Below are 18,678 nucleotides of genomic sequence, written 5' to 3' on the forward strand. Positions count from 1 at the left end.
TTCCTGTGTTTGTGTATGCATGTGTTTGTTCCTGCTTCCTGTGAAGTTCTGCTGGAACTAATGTGATAGCTTTAGACATGATCTAATGGTAATCACTAAGACCATTACACAACACAACAGGCTGGAAAAGAGCTGGACAGTTGCACAGACATGGTCAGTGACTCTCTGTGATTTGGGGACTGTGCTGGACCTGTACGTCTCAGCAGATGAGGTTATTTTAGACGGCACACTGTTCATGTTGTTTTGTGTGGTGATTTTACATACGGCTGCGATTGAGGGCTTTTTTCCATCTCCTGCAGGCGGATGAGTCACATCTGCACCGAGGAAGATGACCGGCTGCTGGAAAACCACTGGTCTGGATGAGGAGGGAAAAGAATATATATAAGTTTTTGCTGACTACAGCTTCAATGTTACACTTTTATAATTCAAATGAGAGTGAGAGTTTTTTTCCACAAACCTGCCCTGTGGCAGGAGGATGTTGTTGACTCCTCCCAGCTTGACATTGATCTTCAGGCAGAGGTTGGAGAGAGTCTGAGGTGTTGTCTTCTGAACATTTTTCACTTGCACACACTGTGTGGCCATGCCGAGTACGGTGTCTCCAACACGCTTCACTTCGGCTGCACACACACAAAAAACAGTTCAATAAATTTAACTTGATGAAATGCTCTGAGCTACACTGATCAGTCACAGACATTGTGGGGAGGAAGCAGAGTTTTGCTCCTCCACACTTGTGACCTGAAAGTGGTTTATTGTGGATGGAATGGCATCACTGATGTTTAAATGACAGAGTGAGACGGGAAGGAATTTAGGAGAGCAGATGGAGAGGATTATACAGAGAATGTAGCTTTATTTGGTCCTTATTTTCTTGTGGTTATCTCTGTAAGCAGAAATAGAACCAGTAAAAGTGGCTCAGCAGGCGCTGCACCCGAAGCCAAGTCCAGATTCACTAGACCAACTGTAGCAGCTTTAAATATAACGTACTCACAATCATACAAATCCACACTTTGTTTTTAATTGCACCTTACATTGAAAAAAACCAACACAGATACTTTAGGACGCACATATCAGCTTACTAAAACAAGTTCACCTATTTCTCCCTTCCAAGATCTATTCGAACAAATCAAATCAATTAAACAGGAAACAGTGGTGAGTAGGACTCTCACCATAGACGGGCGTCTTCCCTGGTAGGATGACCACCACCAGCTGCAGGCCCTGGTAGGTGTATTTGAGATGCCTGAACATGGGCTCCACACTGTCTGCTCCCTGGGCGTACTTACAGAAGCAGGGCTGACCCTGGATGGGCACACGCGAGATCTTCCTCAGCTGCTCTGTAAAAGCCCTACGACAAATGAGGATTCTCGAATTAGTGTTTAGTGTTAAAAATGGAAATTTTAAAACAAATCATTAGAATTCATGCATATTTACTTACTTGAGCAGGAGCTCGGTACACTGTCTCTGTGGTGCAAAGCAGGCGATGGCCCACACTTTAATCTCAATGCCCGTATGGAACTGTTTGTTTCTCATGTCCCATACTCCCTGGATAGGTGTGGCTATTGCTTTGTTCTACAAATTGTAACAAGTGAATTATTCTTAGAATTTAAAGTGAAAAACTGAATAAACAAATGTCTTTTATTACAGCTGCATGCATATGAGGTAAATCGTTAGTTAGTGGTGGACATACCCTTCCTCCATACAGGATTGACGGTGCCTGCAGGACACGTCCGTTTACTTCTGTCATTTCATCTCTGACCATCACGCCAAACTCACGAACGTAAGGGTCGGTGTTAAAGTTGGCACTTCTCATCTAGGAAGAAAACCACAGAATAAACTGGGAATTATTCAAGATCCGGGAGACATAATAATCAACATTAGTTGCTTAGATGTAAATGGCTGACATCATTACAACTTATACGCACCAGTTTACTGATCTCATCCTGACGGTCAGGTGCTGATCGGGCTGTGGCACGAATCATAGTGGATGTTTGATTGTCCGTCAGTTTTTTGATGCAGCGCTGACCGGCCACGATGTTACACACCTGTGAATGGCACACAAAAACTATACATTTGAAAAAAACAGCAATATTGTCTTTAAAAAATATTGCTGGAAGAGCAAACTGATAGTCACCTCCAGAGGTAGGTAGGTGTGCTTCTGCTCCTGCCCCACCTGCAGACAAGGCAGGTGGGGGTATCGCAAGATGAGCTTGTACTTGTCTTTGAAGTATTGTGCTACTGTGCATTCGATGGTTTGGCCGTTTTCCTGCTGCAGAGGGAACCTGAGAATCACAGAAGAGAGTCAAAAGATTAAACATTCACACAAGTGGTAAACAGACAAAAAAGAAAAACAACAACATTGAAAAGTATTAGCAAAGCTTTACGTTTGATGGCTGGCTGGTCTCCTGGTCACATTGCACACTCTGTACTTCCTTTTCATCTGCCCACAGTGGGTGATCTCCACCTTCAGGCCTGGACAGATGAATTATCATGATTTCAAAAATACACAGTCATTCTCAAATAAGGGTTTAAATGAACATATTAAACAAAAGCAGGGTTTCAGATTCTCCAGTTTCCCTATAATAAGTAAATTAAGCAACTAAGTAATTTTTCAATCTGTGGCCCAATAGTGTAAATAACATTTCACTTCATGCAGTACGGCCATATATATGGAAATGTATGATTAGTAATATATAACAATAATACTGAACTAATACACCATACAATCAATTCAGTCAGAAAACACACTAATCATCAAGGAGCTGCTGAACTGCACTCACCCTTGATTTCTTTTGTAAATTTCACTCGTTGGGAGTCGGTTAAGGGCTTTTGTTGTTCTTCAATGCTTTTGAAATCCAAGACCTCACACATAAACTCAATGACAGGTTGGGCTTTGTAGAATGCAGTGGCAGAAACTAGGAAAGACATAAACACATGGAATTACAATCGGAATACGAATTACTTGAAAAACATTTTTGTCAAAATGATAACTGGGATTACCATCGATGTTGAGCATCATTTTCCACAGCGACGGCCTAACAGACTGATGGAAACCAAACCACACCTCCCTGCCACCACCGAGGGGGTTCGAACATCCCTCTGAAGGAGTGAAGAAAGATCGACCAACTGGGGTATACCTATGACACAGGGCATGAATACCAGACTTTCATCATTATAATTAGAACAAGCCTACAACCGTTCAAATATGGGTCTGCAGTTCAGTTTAATCCCACAAAGTCAGAAATACTAGCAACATTTCTTTAAGCTCATATGCTAAATTTTACTGTTTAACGATTCAGTTTTACCCACCTCATTGAGGGCAAATGCCGCATGACCACATCCAAAGCTTGAATGGTTTCAAAGGGGACACTGGGTAACCGTCCTGAAAGCGCCTCATGTAGAGCCTGCAGACTAACGCAAGAGACCCACTTGATGGCTACTTTGAAACTACGGTCTTTGCCTTCACCAGGAATGGTTACTTCTAGCTCCACCTGTACAACAAAAAGAGCAGTTGAGATGCTGGACGGGGGATTTCAAAGACAGTCTGGGATATTTTACAACCCTTTAGTTGTGTGGGACACATACTTTGTCTCTGCCTATTGGCAGGGGCATGGCAGTGTAGAGATTCTTTCTCCCATCATACACCGGCTTACGATCTCCAAAGATTTGGGTTTTAAAGTGCTGGACCATGTGCTCCACGATTTCACTGAAAACAAAATGATAAAGACGTGTTACCACATTGCACCCCGATACGGATTCTCTACATCCTGAGAGCTGCAGATTAATTTAACATGCATTTACCGATTAACTCTCCTGGGACACTTGTCGGGCTTGATGTCGATGTCATAATGATACACCTCCAGTTTGGGAATTTCCATTTCAAAGAAATTTGCCTGGAGCTTGATTGTCCTTCCCATGGTGCCAAAATCTGGCCGCGATGGAGGCTTGAACACATATTCTGGCACCGGAGGTGATGGAGGGTCTACAGATATGACAGAAAAAACATTAATTCAGGTCACAAGCAGGACAGATTACGAATGGTTTTGGTTTGAGCAAACAAACATTTGGTGAAAAATATGATTGTCAAATGATCTGCCAAGAACCAGCTCTGATAACGCCCAAACCAATGCTGGCAGGGTGAGAGAACACATATCTTGGGTTCCAGGATGTGTAAGCCATAACCTTTTACAATGCAGACCAAGTTCAGACATGTCTGAATAGGCTCGAGAAGCTATCTTTGTTGTCATTATTCTCTGTGTGTTTTTAACCTCCATATTCGAGATAAAAGAAATTGATGCATGTTCTTTTCTTCCATACTTCTTTCATAAAAAGTCTCTAAAGTAAATCTTTTTTTCAACCATCATTACACACCAGATGTAAAACAAATTCATCATAAGTTGTCACTTTAAGCATAAATGCACCTCCGCAAATTTAGACACTTTGAGCCAGACATAGCCCTCCGTCTGTGCCTTATCTTTGTGCTTCAGCTACGTTCTTTCAAGCAGGTTGACGCCCATTAAACCTTGTGATATATGGTAGGTATACTTAAATAGCCTTTAGGGTGTAACGTGCTCGACAATTCAAATCTCAAAGTGAGGTGCAGTTACGGGGAAAATTGACTTTCTATAAAATGAAGCCGCCAGTCTTTTCCAGAATGTCATCTTCTGCACCAGATTACCGGTTTCCATTTTGCTAGGCAATTTCATTAGCAAGTCAGTAGGTAAAACAAAAAAGTAATTGGATGGATGTACATTCAGTTAGAGGGAACCTAATATGGAAATTGCTTACCTGAGCTTATTGATCCAGAGGAACGGGCCCCCTCAACCATCTCAACAGCTGCAGGAGACAAAGATTGTTTCATAAAATAAATTAAATGCCCGCTTAGATTGGAACAACACCAATGGCGAAAAAAAAAACAAAGCACTACTAACATGATAAACAAGGACCATCAATAAAATTACACATACACGTTCCAATATTTCACACACTTCATTTTAGTATACCCTGCCCCTTTATCGCTTCCACAACCCACATTCAAGAGTGACTTTTCAGAAGCTCTTATCAATATACACAGAGGCGACGATGCAAGCTGGCAATCTTGCTGAACTGAAACCGCCCGCTGTCCTGGAAAGACTTAATCTATGACAACCCTGTATGGAGTATGCAACCTTCTAATTGTTTAGGATTAGATTTTTGTTTATTGATCATTTAACACAGATTCCATCTGTGTGCAGATTCTTAAGTCAAAATGTGTTATAGTTCTCTGTTTGTAAGTAAAGGTAAACAGAATACATTTGGTATATAGACATGTCTACAAATGTAACGTTTTAACTACATTGGTGTTTATCGGGTTAAATGAGTTATCAATGGGTCTAACTTTGTATTGTATGTTATTCTAAATAAAACAATTCAGGCAAATTACAATAAATGTTGTAACAGAGCAAACGGATCTATACTGTAAGTCAGGTGGACTGTACCACACTTCACATGTACATTTAGCAATGTACCCATTATATTTTTATGGTTAGATTATTCCACTGTATGTCAACATAGCAATTAATTGAGATTAAGAACGATATGAAAAGGACGAAACATTGTAAAAAAATCGTTTCGTGAATAACCACAGCTTAGGTAGCAATTCCAATCGTTAACAAAAACTTCATGAATTGTAGTACAAAGATAATTATCTGTGTACGTTAAAGGAACAGGTTGTAGTGAAGTGAATAATTTCACTCTTAGACTTGGGTCGTAATGTTTCTACAACTCCATAAAGCGAGGAAGCGCTTGGGCTAACTTGGCTAACGGCAGCTCGTTGTTGTTGCAGGCTAGCTCAGATTACCTCTCCACTAATGCCTCCACTTAAGTCTGGCCCTAGATCTTCTTAATTTAGATGCTCTGTGTTTTATAAAATGACTAAAAGCATAGGAGCTTCTGTTTCGAGGTAACAACTAGACGTCGCTTGGTAGCAAAATATTTGTGATAATGAATTGATTTTACGCCGGGAGCATCTACTAGCTGATGCTAATGTTAGCTACAGCACTTACCTCCAGCAGAGGAATACATTTTGTCGACTTTCAAGCGTGAGTTCTGGACGTACAGTACTCCACTTTATTTTCTTGGATTACCACACAAACTCATGCGTGGTCAGAGTTGTTGGTATGTACAGAATGGAGGGAGGACGCCCAGATTAAAAATAAAGATATTTTAGTTAGCGAAGTAGTAAATATTTGGAGTCTCTCATCCTCGATACGGCCCCATCCCCCCAGCACACAAAACAGAAGCAAAAGACCCACGCAGGCCCAGCGCATTCACTCTCTTCTACTTCCGCCTTTGGTCACTTCCCATACAGAAAAAAAACCCATGTAGTTTCATTTCAAGGGGTTTGTGTCCAACACAAATCAGATTACTTAAACTTTATACACTTTAATTAATTAACATTTCAATTAATGGCCACTTCAGGGCCAATATTTTTCCTATTTGGCACTGCAGTTTTTGAAACAAAATAAATAAGAAAACGAGTAATCTTTTATAGACGTGAGGGAGAGTAACTATCTTGCTTGACGTTCTCTTTGTGATAACAGATAAAAATGTACGCGCGCTCCTACGTTTGACCTCGATTCAAATCGAAAAAAAAACAAGGACACATTTGTTACAATAAGTATATAAATATTAAGCTAACTGTTCACAATTAATTTTATTTTTATTTTTTATCTTCTTAAAAATGTAGTCAATAAACAAAGTTTGTATATTTTTATGAACAAGCCGGATGACCCAGGAAGAAAAAAGTCTGTCCTGACGTTGGTGTTTCCGGTGATTAAAGACGGTAAATGAACGTTTCAAATATCAATGGGATCCTCATGGGAAATTCGCAGATGCAGCTGTCTTCACACTTGAAAGGAAGTGTCTCAATAGTCAAGTACATTTTACTTGTATATTAATTTGCACAAAACGTATTTGGGGGACATTTTTGGCCTCTCATTTAATGCTGGGGCGAAGTGCAGTACTATTGATTGCCCACTGGTCGGCGCTGTTTACCATTGAATGTATCAGACTGAGCTACTGAGCTTTGATTTAACTTCTGTGGTTTCCTATTAGATGCATCTTTATTGATCTTTTAAAAAAATAAATAAATCATTTTATATAACAACTTTTTTAGCCCTCAAAATGTAAATTTATGATAATAATAGATTGATGTTGTTTTCATTGTTTTCATTAAAAATCACATTTGGTGGGAATTAAATCCCATTTAGCAAGAGACTATAATATAAAATGTACATTATATATTGAATTTGCTGGTGGATTTATTAAATAATTATTCATGTAAAATGGCTAGTTTTATCAATTTAAGTCCGCACGTATGTTTAAAAACGATTAAACGTCATAAAATGAACAGGTGAAAATAATTACATGATTCAAACAGTCACTTCATTGTTTTGTTTAAAAAAACTGCATGCGTTTATAAAATGGATACATTAAGGAATTATGAATAAAAAATATTAACCTGAATTAACAGTCAATATGGCTGCTTCTGCATAAAGGTTTTGTTTTATTACCAAATGTTTGCCTCTCTAATTCATCCTTTACGTAAACTGTCCACTGGCGAACACTTTAATTGCTCTTATTGATTGATAGAGTAAAAACACAACAATGCAGCCCATGGCCCTGGTGCTTTCCCCCTTATAAGAAAGCTGGCGGAGTGAATTGGGTGTAGCTGAGTCTGTGTGCGACTTGGCCAATGGAACCAGATCCTCCCTGCAGTGCGTAAGAGCGCGGTTTAGGATTTAACCAAGTCTTTGCTGCGGGGCTGGCTGCAGTCTTCAGTAGAGTCCGACGGCCTGAGAGCCTTCCAACGATGCCAGTGTAGTCTCCACACCGCTTTGGATCACACCGACCTCGACTTTTTTTAATGATAATTAAACACTCGTAATTTAAAAAACAACACGCGCGAAAAGAGAAAACTACACGTTGGCTTCCAAAGTATGACTGGAGTATTCGACCGGAGGATCGCGAGTGTGAAACCTGCAGACTTCCAGAGCTCCTTCCAACTCTCAGCCATGCACCACCCGTCTCAGGAATCTCCCACTTTACCTGAGTCTACAGCCACGGACTCTGGCTACTACAGCCCCGCGGCTGGTGGAGTCTCTCACGGCTACTGCTCTCCCAGCTCCACCACGTACGGGAAACCGCTCAACGCGTACCAGTACCAGTACGCGGGCGTCAATGCGTCTGCTGGAAATTACCCGACCAAGTCTTACACCGACTACAGCTCGTACACGACCCCCGCCTATCACCAGTACGCAGGGACTTACAGCAGAGTACAAGCCCAGCCGAGTCCACAAGGTACGGTCTCAAGTTTATTTTGTCATGTATATATTTATGCACTTTTAACATTGATCTATTGTTATTTTGTAAAGCAGTTCCTTTGTTATTGAGTCGTAGTGAAACACAGTTTTAGCCATTTTACTGACGTCGGATTGTTCAGCACACTGATCTAACATGTACCAAACGGATCCAATTTTACAAATGAATACATTTATTGATTTAAAACCCAGACAATAAAGGCGTCCGACCAATTATGAAAACGTGCTTTTAAAAATGAACGTATATCTGGCGTCGTGTTCACGTTATAAATCGATCACCCAATACAATTTTTGTCAGAAAATGTGCACATATTTACTGTTGCGTTTATTGTCGACAGAAAAAGAGATTAGCGAGCCTGAGGTGAGGATGGTAAATGGCAAGCCGAAGAAAGTGAGGAAGCCCCGGACGATTTACTCCAGCTTCCAGCTGGCCGCCCTGCAGAGGCGCTTCCAGAACACACAGTACCTGGCACTGCCGGAGAGAGCCGAGCTGGCTGCCTCACTGGGGCTAACGCAAACACAGGTGAGAATATTATGTCATTTTACAACTAATTTTGATACGGGCCAAGAGGCAATCAATCAAATCAATGTTATTGATATTTGTTCTATGCACCTTTACACGACACTGTAATTTTCCGTCCTTTGTGTTCTTGATAATCCATATTAATGTGTTTCTTCTTTGTTTGTTTGTTTTAGGTCAAGATTTGGTTTCAGAACAGGAGATCCAAAATGAAGAAGCTCATAAAAAACGGCGAGCATCTACCGGAGCACAGCCCGAGCTCCAGCGACCCCATGGCGTGCAACTCTCCACAGTCCCCGGCCGTCTGGGACACACAGGGCCCGTCCAGGCCGCACAGCCTACAGCCACAGAATATCAACACGACGCCGTCTAACTTTTTGGAAAACTCGGCCTCTTGGTACACCACAGCCGGAACCTCAATGACGTCCCACCTGCAGAGCCCCAACTCGATACAGCACTCACTGGCTCTTGGAGCAGGGACGTTATACTGAACAAAGAAGCAAACAAGACAAAAAAGAAACGGAAAAAAACCCCTTGTTGTTCATTTCAACCCCCCCTTTTCTCTCCTTCTTTGGGACTCGTGTTCATTTTTTTTTCAGAGGAATATGCAATGTATTTGATGCCAGTCATAGAAGAACCGTGTAAAATGTGTAAATGTGTGCATGTAATTTATTGCATTTTTTGGAAGACTATTAAACGTTTAAATGGACAATGGTACTCTGAGAGCCCCCCCCCTCTCTACACGCTGTTGTTATTATAACACTCGGGTTTTACACTCAAAATCACGACGCGAAATCTCACGCATCCGTAACGTCAGTTAGCGTCGGTTGCCATTTACTGAGCAGAGATATCAATATTTACCATAATTTCTCTTTTGCTATTTTAAAAAATGAAATAATTAATTTTAAATTATCTTATTATTTTGTAGTTAATCTACCGCTAAATTATTAATCCACCATTTTAATAACTTTGTATTTTTTATTATATTAATATTAAACACCAGATGATTCGCTTGTTCTGCTTTGCCCGTCTGTTTCATGAAGTATATGGGAAAACGACAAATTAAATTGTGGGAAAATCGTTTTAATTAACCGAGAATTATATTCATTATCGTTAACATTTGGCTTGAATGAAAATTTTTTTAACTCCTAAGTCCGGGTGCATTTAAAACAAATTTTACAAAATAATTACTTAAAAAAATGTCAGAAAATGTCCTCCGGCAACAATTATTTCACTATTTAAAAATTGCTTTATTGTTTTGTCACTTATATATAAATCCATAATTATAATTTATCCATATATAGTAGTCTCTGATTTATATTGTTTTTCCAAAAAATCCAGGTATTCTATCGTCAAAAGAGACCGAATGTGTCAATTGACTAAAACAACGTCCACAATAATAATACTACGAATAATAATAACAATAATAATAATAGTACCAATAATAAATATGACATTTCGAACTCTTGACTTTTTCTGAGAGTGTGTTTCAGCATGTCTCTAAATAAACCGTGTCGAGCGTCTTCTTGCAGCAGACCTTAGTTTTGCAGTTCCCTGCAATTAGCCGCTGTGAATGGCAGAGAGGAGGCGATGGGGGCGGCACAGAGATCTGAGACAATCCGCATTCCTGTGGGGGTAGACCGGCTCCAGAACGCTGCCAGGCCCGGCAGCAGCCCACCTTCCGCGTAAAAAAAAATTAAAAGGAAGAAAAATGGAAAAAAAAGGGGGAGAGAGATAGTGAGGGAGAGAGAGAGAGAGAGACAGAGAGAGATCCTGCCGCAGAATCACCATGTTATTATCAGGCTGCTCCACCAGCCGCTAAACAAACCGTGTCACTCACAGACACATTATGGGATTTGAAAATGGACCTAATTAAATTTACAAGGCCATGTGCAGAAGAAAAATTCGACTTTTTTCTTTCTTTCTTTCTTCTTCCTCTTTAAAGAACATGTACATACTGCAGTACATACAATCAAGTACACGCACTTACATACTACATTTTACAGCACCAGACCTACAGGCTGATGCACGTGCATGTTACCATTTCCACCTGACACACTCTTCATTTGGCAGATTTTAGCCAACACACTCACACATTATATACTATAAAGGTGGACAGTATTTTGTAGTATATTCTGGACAACTGTGATCCATTCATACATTCATATATTTGTACGTACATTCATTACTCACTCTCTCACACAGGTGCTGATGCCTCCATCTATTCCGTCATCCATCATTCAGCTATTTATACATCCATCCTCCCATTATCCAATCATTCATCTATCATACATCCAACCAGCTATGATCTAATAATACATTATAGAACCTACAGCCTTCCTTCCATCCATATATGGTTTTCACTCACTCACTCACTCACTCAATCACACTGCTGCATGTCTTTCACTCACTCACTCACTCACTCACACTGCTGCATGTCTCCGTCCATCCATGCAACAATTATCCATCCATTCATCCATCCATCCCTTTTATCCATCCCCGTCTTTGTTTCTCACTCACTCACAATCACACGCACACACAACCTCTCTCTCTCTCTGTCTCTCCCTTTCTCTCTGTCTCTCATTCTAGTTCTCTCTCTCTTTCTCTCTCTCTCTCTCACACACACACACACAGACACACGCACAGACACACACTCGTGGGTGCCATTATATCGAGAGCCCCCGTTTATGTCCAACCGAACATTTTCCACTCAGCTAGTTTTCCCCCCGTTTTTGCAAATCGAGTCTAAATAATGACAGTTAGCTTTACTGGACAGCTTCAACTGTAACACTCCACAATAATTATTCTTCAGGATTAGGGCCTCCATTATCATAATCTGGACATTGACAATTACCTATAATTTGCAAAGATGCGCTGGGTTCTTGATTGCAGAGGGCTTTTTTTTCTCCCAAGCTCGCCATCACTAAACAGTGACAGTAATAACAGCTAATTTTGTAGGCAATATATAAGAGCTTACCAGGGTGTGCAAACACTTTCCCACCTGGATTTGCTTATTCAACCAGCAGCAGTAAAACGGTGCAGAGCTTTTTGGGTTGTAGTCTGTGTTAGAGAAACGGGGAAAGGTAAGACTGCAGAGACTTACTCCTCTATATATGATGGTCTGTAGGCTCTTTATGGCATGAGGTTCACTCTGTTGAATGTGTTTGAAGTAATAGTTGAACGGTGTTGTGTTTGTGGGATTGGACATTTGACTGTTTTGATCATTTTTAATATACTTTTCTGAGATGTCCGGGTGAAGTGTTGTTCTCAAGAGACAGAATCTAAGGAACCGTGTAGTGGGGGATTTTTATTTTATGTATTTGTGTGTGTCTGAGTCTGAATTTGCTACTGCTGTTAGATGGAGCAAGAAGTGATACATCACTCCCTCTCTGCATCCTCCACCTTGTATATCATGTCACTCTGCTGCAATGCATCTGTCTGTCTATCTATCTGTCTATCTATCTATCTATCTATCTATCTATCTATTTATCTATCACTGGCTTTATTTTTTATTTTTTATTATTATATTTATTATTATTATTATTGATATTTTCCATTTCTCAAAGCTCAATGAAACCGTCAGTGGTTGTATCTTCTCTGCTCTGTAACCTCAGACCTGCTGCTACTACGCGGGGGCCTACAGCAGACACAGGCCCCCAGCCTGGGGGCCACCAGGTATAAGGCTCAGTGTGCGCCATGTGGGACATTCGCGACTTGACAGCTGCATGGAGCTTTTCAGCGTCGTAATTTCAGATAATATCCCGAGCGCTCACTCTTCTCAGCAATTTGTATATGAATAACCGAATAATTTCCCCCTTTTGTTCCATCTGTGCTACCTCAAATCCAAATAAAGATGCCTTTTAGTATTAAAAGTGGTTGAAAATTACAGGTAATTATCTTTGACGGTAAAAACGCTGTAATCAGCGGGCTACATCAAAAATTACCCTAATTACGCCTGCATTTATGAGAATGGGAAAAAAAGCCTCACTTGGATAAAAACCCACAAATTGTCCCAAATATCTCCTTCATATTGAACGCCACTGCAGCTGGCTGCTTTGTTCAGCATCGATCCCGTGGAGCTTGGCATTTAACGCCCTGCATTAGGATGAAGAGAAGGGAGAAAACATTTTGTCAATACTTCTAATAATTGAGGGTGAAATGACAAGATAAGCTGGACCTGGAGCAAATGGCTTTTCGGGGTGAATGTAGGCAGCGGCGTTGCGGGGTAAGTTAATTTCCTCTGCTGTTGATATATCTATATACCGCCGCCTTCTTCATCAGTCACTGAACGCTTTGGGTTTTGCGTGAGATGTTTACTCTGTTGAAATGAGCTTTTCGCTGAGCACTGTGTCATTACCTTATGTTCACATTGTCTCCTATAAGCCCGTACTCACCAGGGGTACGGGAAATGGGCCCGTTATAATGTGATGTTGGCCCAATATGCAGCATAGTGAGAGAGAGAGAGCGAGAGAGAGAGAGAGAGAGAGAGAGAGAGAGAGAGAGAGAGAGGCCTGAAAAACGATCTTAATGTTTTGGGAAATTAATGCAACAGCAGGCGTCTGTTTTGAGTCACGGTTTACTCAATCTGACAAAACATAAAAAGTGTATGTACAACTAAAACCGCAGATTATATTTACAGACAGACAAGTTGCTTGGTTTTGCATGTTGGAGAAACAACCATGGAAAGCAGTCAAGGAGTCCACCACGGCATAAGGTTCTTCTGTGCGCCACTGCGCACCGACAGTGTGAGCAGCCTTTGTCCAAAGTGGCTAAAAATGTCACTGGTATAATATTTGGTATATTGACGTTCAGATGTTGACATGAATGAAAGCATAACAGATATGCGAGCTCACTGAACAGCCATGTTACGCTAGAAATGAAATGGTTAGTTCCCCCTTGGTTGTGTCACCACCACACCGAGGCTTGGCTGCGCTTTTTGTCCTGAGGCAGAGACGCAGCGCTGCAGGCGCTGATTTATTCCTGCCTCCTCTCCAGCATCCAGTCGCTACGTTGGAAACTGCATGGCGGAGATATGCGCAGGCCTCTTAACGGACAGTCTGTGGACCTCCTGTCCTCTTCGGTCTATCTCTGCATGGAGTCCTGGTGTGGGGAGGAATACCAGTGAGAGTACCCGGGCATGTAGCTGTTGGCTGGCATGTTCACTCCTTTGGAAGAGGCAGAGACGTCCCATATTGGAGGGATGGTCGGGGACCGCGGGGAGAGGGACATGGAGCCCGGCATTGGGTCACTGTCGTGGGGGTTGCCACCCTGCTTGAGAAGCTTCTTAAATTTGGACCTCTTGTTCTGGAACCAAATCTTTACCTGTGGAGGGTGCACAGATTTATTATAGCACACATGGAGGAAACGTGTCCATACTTCTCTGCACTTATTTATTTGTGTAAAATTGTGAACTAGACACACACACATACCGGAATAAAACCATGAAAACAACCAAAGTCATTGAACTGGGATGTATGATTATTCCCATAAGCCTCGTCGTTATTACCTGGGTTTGTGTTAGTCCTAGAGAAGCTGCCAGCTCGGCCCGTTCCGGTAAAGCGAGGTACTGTGTTTGCTGGAATCGGTGGTTCAGTGCTTGAAGCTGCAAACTGGAGTAAATCGTCCGAGGTTTGCGAATCTTTTTCCCTTTGCCATTAAATCGAATTTCCCCATTTTCAATCACTGTCGTTTTCTGCTGTTCTGCAACAAAAACAATCAATATTATTATTTACAGTTGTTCAAAACCAGATTTAGTCTTTTTTTTAATGACGGAAAATATTATTATTTATTTATTATATTTTTGAATTACAGTATGTTCAGAATTTATATGAAAGTGTGTGGAAAAAGAGAGAACAAATTCAGTGCGTTAGTCGTTGGCACTGTCACTGTGCCTTTGCGCGTCGTGGCAGCCACACTCCTCATACGCTGTCATATTTAGGATATTGCTGGTAATGACATGTCAATTAAATGCTAATTACAACATTCGAGGCGAGCGGGCTGTCTAATTTCCACGAGTAGTCGGCGAGAATTGCACGATCGGGATGATCACACTCAGGGCATTAAAACAGATTCCTGTGGAACTGAAAGGAAGAGCTGCAGGCGACAGCAGGAGACGCACTATAGGCTGGGTCCACACGCTTTTCTCTCCATTTACGCATTGTTTTCTTGTGAGTAGCTCGGCAAAGTGACCGGACACTTTCTCGGACACGACATCGACACTGTCAATGAGCAAGGTTCGAGCCCCATATGGGCCACAGGCATTTTTAAAAAAGGAGGTAAACTTGAGGAAATGCGCAGCGGTTTTTTCCCTCTCTCTCTCTCTTTCTCCATTTTGCCTGGCGAACAGTGGTGGGTCTCTTACCTGTGCCGTCTAACCTTGTCTGTCCTCCCGTGTTGTTGTGATACGATGGCAGGTAAGGGCTGTGGTGCGGATGGCTCACGTAAGGGTAAGGTAAGGACCTGTTGTAGGTGTTGGTCCCGGGGTAGGACGTGCTGTTGTCGTGCTGGTGGTGAGCGTGTGAGCTGGAGTGCAGACAGTGCAGCGGGTAGTGGCCGCTGGCCATCGACGGGGAGCTCTGCTGTGACTGCGACTGCTGCCCAAACTCCATGAAAGCAGACTTGGTCGAGTCCTGAGCGTCCAGACCGTCAGCCATCGTAGTCATGGTCATCATCGAATTTTCTGCCTTGAGAGCACTCACCCCCCTCTTTCCCAAGACCAAATCGGTTTTCTCTCTCTCTCTCCCTCGCTGTGTTGTTGTCTCTCGTTGTTGTCTCTCTCTCTTTCTCTCTCTCTCTCCCTCGCCGTGTTTTTTTCTCTCTCTCTTTCTCTCTCTCTCTCCCTCGCCGTGTTTTTTTCTCTCTCTCTTTCTCTCTCTCTCTCCCTCGCTGTGTTGTTGTCTCTCTCTCTTTCTCTCTCTCTCTCCCTCGCCGTGTTTTTTTCTCTCTCTCTTTCTCTCTCTCTCTCCCTCGCTGTGTTGTTGTCTCTCTCTCTTTCTCTCTCTCTCTCCCTCGCCGTGTTTTTTTCTCTCTCTCTTTCTCTCTCTCTCTCCCTCGCCGTGTTTTTTTCTCTCTCTCTTTCTCTCTCTCTCTCCCTCGCTGTGTTGTTGTCTCTCTCTCTTTCTCTCTCTCTCTCCCTCGCTGTGTTGTTGTCTCTCTCTCTTTCTCTCTCTCTCTCCCTCGCTGTGTTGTTGTCTCTCTCTCTTTCTCACTCTCTCTCCCCTCTCGCTCCCCCTCTCTCTCTCTCCTTCTCTCTCCCCCCCCTCTCCAAGGCGAACAGATAGTGTCCTATTAACACCCGAATTTTCCACAGGCGTCTTTATTTGCCCCCTTGTCTCGTGATATTCTCACCCAAAGTGGTGGAAGGTAGGCATATGTTAAGGGAGAGATTTAAGGTGGATTCTGTTAAAATTGAGCCCCTGTTCCCAGACTTGATGCAGACACTACAAGTAAAATGGTTTGTCTCCAAAGGGCAGCGCCTTCCGATTGGTCATCCAACCCAACGTCATCAGTACTCTGCTTCACGGAGACTTGAGCTGCTGGAGTTAACCCACCTTACCAGCTCCCACCACAAGTACAGGGGAATTATTTTATGGTGGGAAAAGAAGTCTGATTCCCCGCAGACGATGTCCGCGCTGGCAACCGGCTCATTTTTAATCCATCTAGAGTTTAATCCCAATCTAAACTCCCACAAATTACGCACGACGCGAAACACACCGCGCACGGCTTTGATTTACTATCCTGATGATTTATCCTGCGAGTCTATACCATCCGTCTTCTCCCTTCTCAGCCCTTAACTCCTCCTTTCCTCTGGAATTAATTACACGTATAGGGAAGCATCCCACAAACATCCTGTTTGGAAAAGCCAGTATCCTATTTAATATTTAGCAGACGTTTTTAAAAACCAAGATGTCTGCAAACCATTTAAACATTAAAGTATGCATTTGTTATCATTTGGTAGGATTATATTTTAAAATAATTATTTTATTTAAAGAAAAATACCGTGCAACTCGTTCAGTGGATAACATGTCAATAAAATGTTTTTTTCTTTTAATTGGTTTCTTTAGCCATTAATTTAAAATATACTATTTGATTTATTTTATACAAAAAACCCAGAAATTAACAAAAAATATATCTCTTTTCTTTTTCTTTTTCTTTTTTTTTTTTTTTGCATACACCGAGTCTGCTTTTACAGCTGCATATATTATTACTGCTGTGTTTTTTCCGCGTGGATACTGACCATGTGATTAAGTATCTTCACACAATTCAAGATGCAGAGCATGTTACACATCAAATAACAATATGCTTGAGGTACAATAGGTAATTTCGCGAATAGAAGGCTGGATGGCGAGATAAATTGACAGCGTCTTTTATCCCCTGTTGGTAATGTGAGGCCTGACAGGCTCCTCAATATATGTAAATTATACACTGTGTCCCCGAGGGCTACAATATCCAACTTAGAATATTTATTTTTATATAGATGAAATGTTTTTTAAACCCCGCTTGTATTATATTCCACAGTGGATTAGAATCACATCTGTATCAGATCCCAGTTTGTATTTGTTGCGGCAGCCGTTTCACAAACAAGAAGATGAGAGAATAAAATAATTACGTTCCAATCAAGTTGCTGCGAAAACCCATTTGATTAGCGGCCACACAAATTGTAGCCATAAAAATTAAGAACAATTCGCATGTAATGATTATGGACTGGATTTATTTTGGGAGGGTGGAAATAAAAGTGGATATAGCATAAATTATCCCCTAATTATACGCTACTGTCGCCTCAATTATCCTCTTATCAAAAATGCTTGTCTAAATGCAGCGTTTAGTTTCAATTTTCTCCCCTTTTTTTTCCTCCTCTAACGAGAACTTGGTACCTTACTATTATCGTCAGCTACGGTTGTTATTTACTTTGTGGGATTTAAAAAGTGCACAACCCAGCAGGGTAATCATTTTCCAGCGGCGGACCGGGGAGAGGAGCGCACAGGCTGCAGGGAATGTGAGGCACCGTAGGACACGTCCGTGTGTGGAGATATATATATATATATATATATATATATTAGACACTCCCGTTCAGATTTGTTTGTTTAAATAATAATATTTTTTTTTATCTTTGTTTGTTTCTTCAGCTGAGGCTGCAGGTAAGAGTCCACTAAAGTTTATTTTTGGATAATTGTTATATTATATATAAAAAAGAGCTTGGCCTTTGCAGAGCTTGCAGCGTTCGCACCTTGGTCACCCCTCAGTGATTTTACACAGAGGCCAATTCCCATGTCCGTTGTTCCACTCGGACACGCAGAAGAGAAACCAGATCCCGCAGCTTTTTCTAATCGCCTGCGTGTGCGTGCTGCGCCACGAAGACACGCATGTTTTGCAGTGGATCTAAACTGTTGTGGCTTAGAGGAAGAAGAAAAAAAAACACACCGAAAACTCAATGCAATGAGACATGTTGTTAAAAACATGAAACATTTTGCATCGGTTGAAACTGCGGTGCAGCAGTGCGGGATCATGTCACGAGTGTCGTGGAGACTTCAGTGGACACCGTGATTTGAGGTGAATGTGCTGAAAGGACGGATGTGTTTAAACAGAAAGACACATCCGACCCTTGGTGTTTTTCAAACGTTTAAAGACTGGACTTAGTGTGTGTCCGCTGATAGCAAATGCAGCACGTGGAAATAAATAAGATAAATTCAGGCGGAACGCAGAGCTTTTCTGTAGCAAACTGGGATTATATAATCCCCTATCCTAATTATGTGTCATACTCCTGATCATCTAAATGTCAGTTAAAATTTGAACCGTGTCCAGCTGCAG

The 18,678-nt window shown here is 41.6% G+C and overlaps 3 protein-coding genes across 3 annotated transcripts in view; 1 reads left to right on the top strand and 2 right to left on the bottom strand.

Moving 5' to 3' along the window:
- ago2 (argonaute RISC catalytic component 2) overlaps positions 1–6,295 on the bottom strand; it is a 9,887-nt gene extending 3,592 nt beyond the window's left edge. Inside the window, exons 1-15 of the mRNA XM_008331267.2 lie at positions 6,036–6,295; positions 4,780–4,827; positions 3,793–3,973; positions 3,577–3,697; positions 3,301–3,482; positions 2,992–3,128; positions 2,772–2,906; positions 2,376–2,463; positions 2,126–2,273; positions 1,917–2,036; positions 1,682–1,804; positions 1,430–1,563; positions 1,164–1,339; positions 458–617; positions 265–355 (exon numbers count right to left, since the gene is read on the bottom strand). Of these exons, the coding sequence (XP_008329489.1) occupies positions 265–355; positions 458–617; positions 1,164–1,339; positions 1,430–1,563; positions 1,682–1,804; positions 1,917–2,036; positions 2,126–2,273; positions 2,376–2,463; positions 2,772–2,906; positions 2,992–3,128; positions 3,301–3,482; positions 3,577–3,697; positions 3,793–3,973; positions 4,780–4,827; positions 6,036–6,054 (1,863 nt within the window). The 5' untranslated portion in view covers positions 6,055–6,295. The remainder of the gene's footprint in view (positions 1–264; positions 356–457; positions 618–1,163; positions 1,340–1,429; positions 1,564–1,681; positions 1,805–1,916; positions 2,037–2,125; positions 2,274–2,375; positions 2,464–2,771; positions 2,907–2,991; positions 3,129–3,300; positions 3,483–3,576; positions 3,698–3,792; positions 3,974–4,779; positions 4,828–6,035) is intronic.
- Positions 6,296–7,630: 1,335 nt separating this feature from the next.
- dlx5a (distal-less homeobox 5a) lies at positions 7,631–9,614 on the top strand. Its single transcript, XM_008331265.3, has 3 exons — positions 7,631–8,331; positions 8,690–8,874; positions 9,048–9,614. Exons 1-3 carry the CDS (start codon positions 7,971–7,973, stop codon positions 9,360–9,362), a joined length of 861 nt encoding a protein of 286 aa, XP_008329487.1. The 5' UTR covers positions 7,631–7,970; the 3' UTR covers positions 9,363–9,614.
- Positions 9,615–13,389: 3,775 nt separating this feature from the next.
- Positions 13,390–15,542, bottom strand: dlx6a (distal-less homeobox 6a). The gene is made up of 3 exons (XM_008331264.3): positions 15,233–15,542; positions 14,378–14,571; positions 13,390–14,193 (listed from the first exon to the last, which is right to left on the bottom strand). Exons 1-3 carry the CDS (start codon positions 15,540–15,542, stop codon positions 13,954–13,956), a joined length of 744 nt encoding a protein of 247 aa, XP_008329486.1. The 3' UTR covers positions 13,390–13,953.
- Between the last annotated feature and the right edge of the window lie 3,136 nt (positions 15,543–18,678).

Source organism: Cynoglossus semilaevis, chromosome 18 (genome assembly GCF_000523025.1).
Source record: "Cynoglossus semilaevis isolate Cse_v1.0 chromosome 18, Cse_v1.0, whole genome shotgun sequence".
Lineage (NCBI taxonomy): Eukaryota > Metazoa > Chordata > Actinopteri > Pleuronectiformes > Cynoglossidae > Cynoglossus > Cynoglossus semilaevis.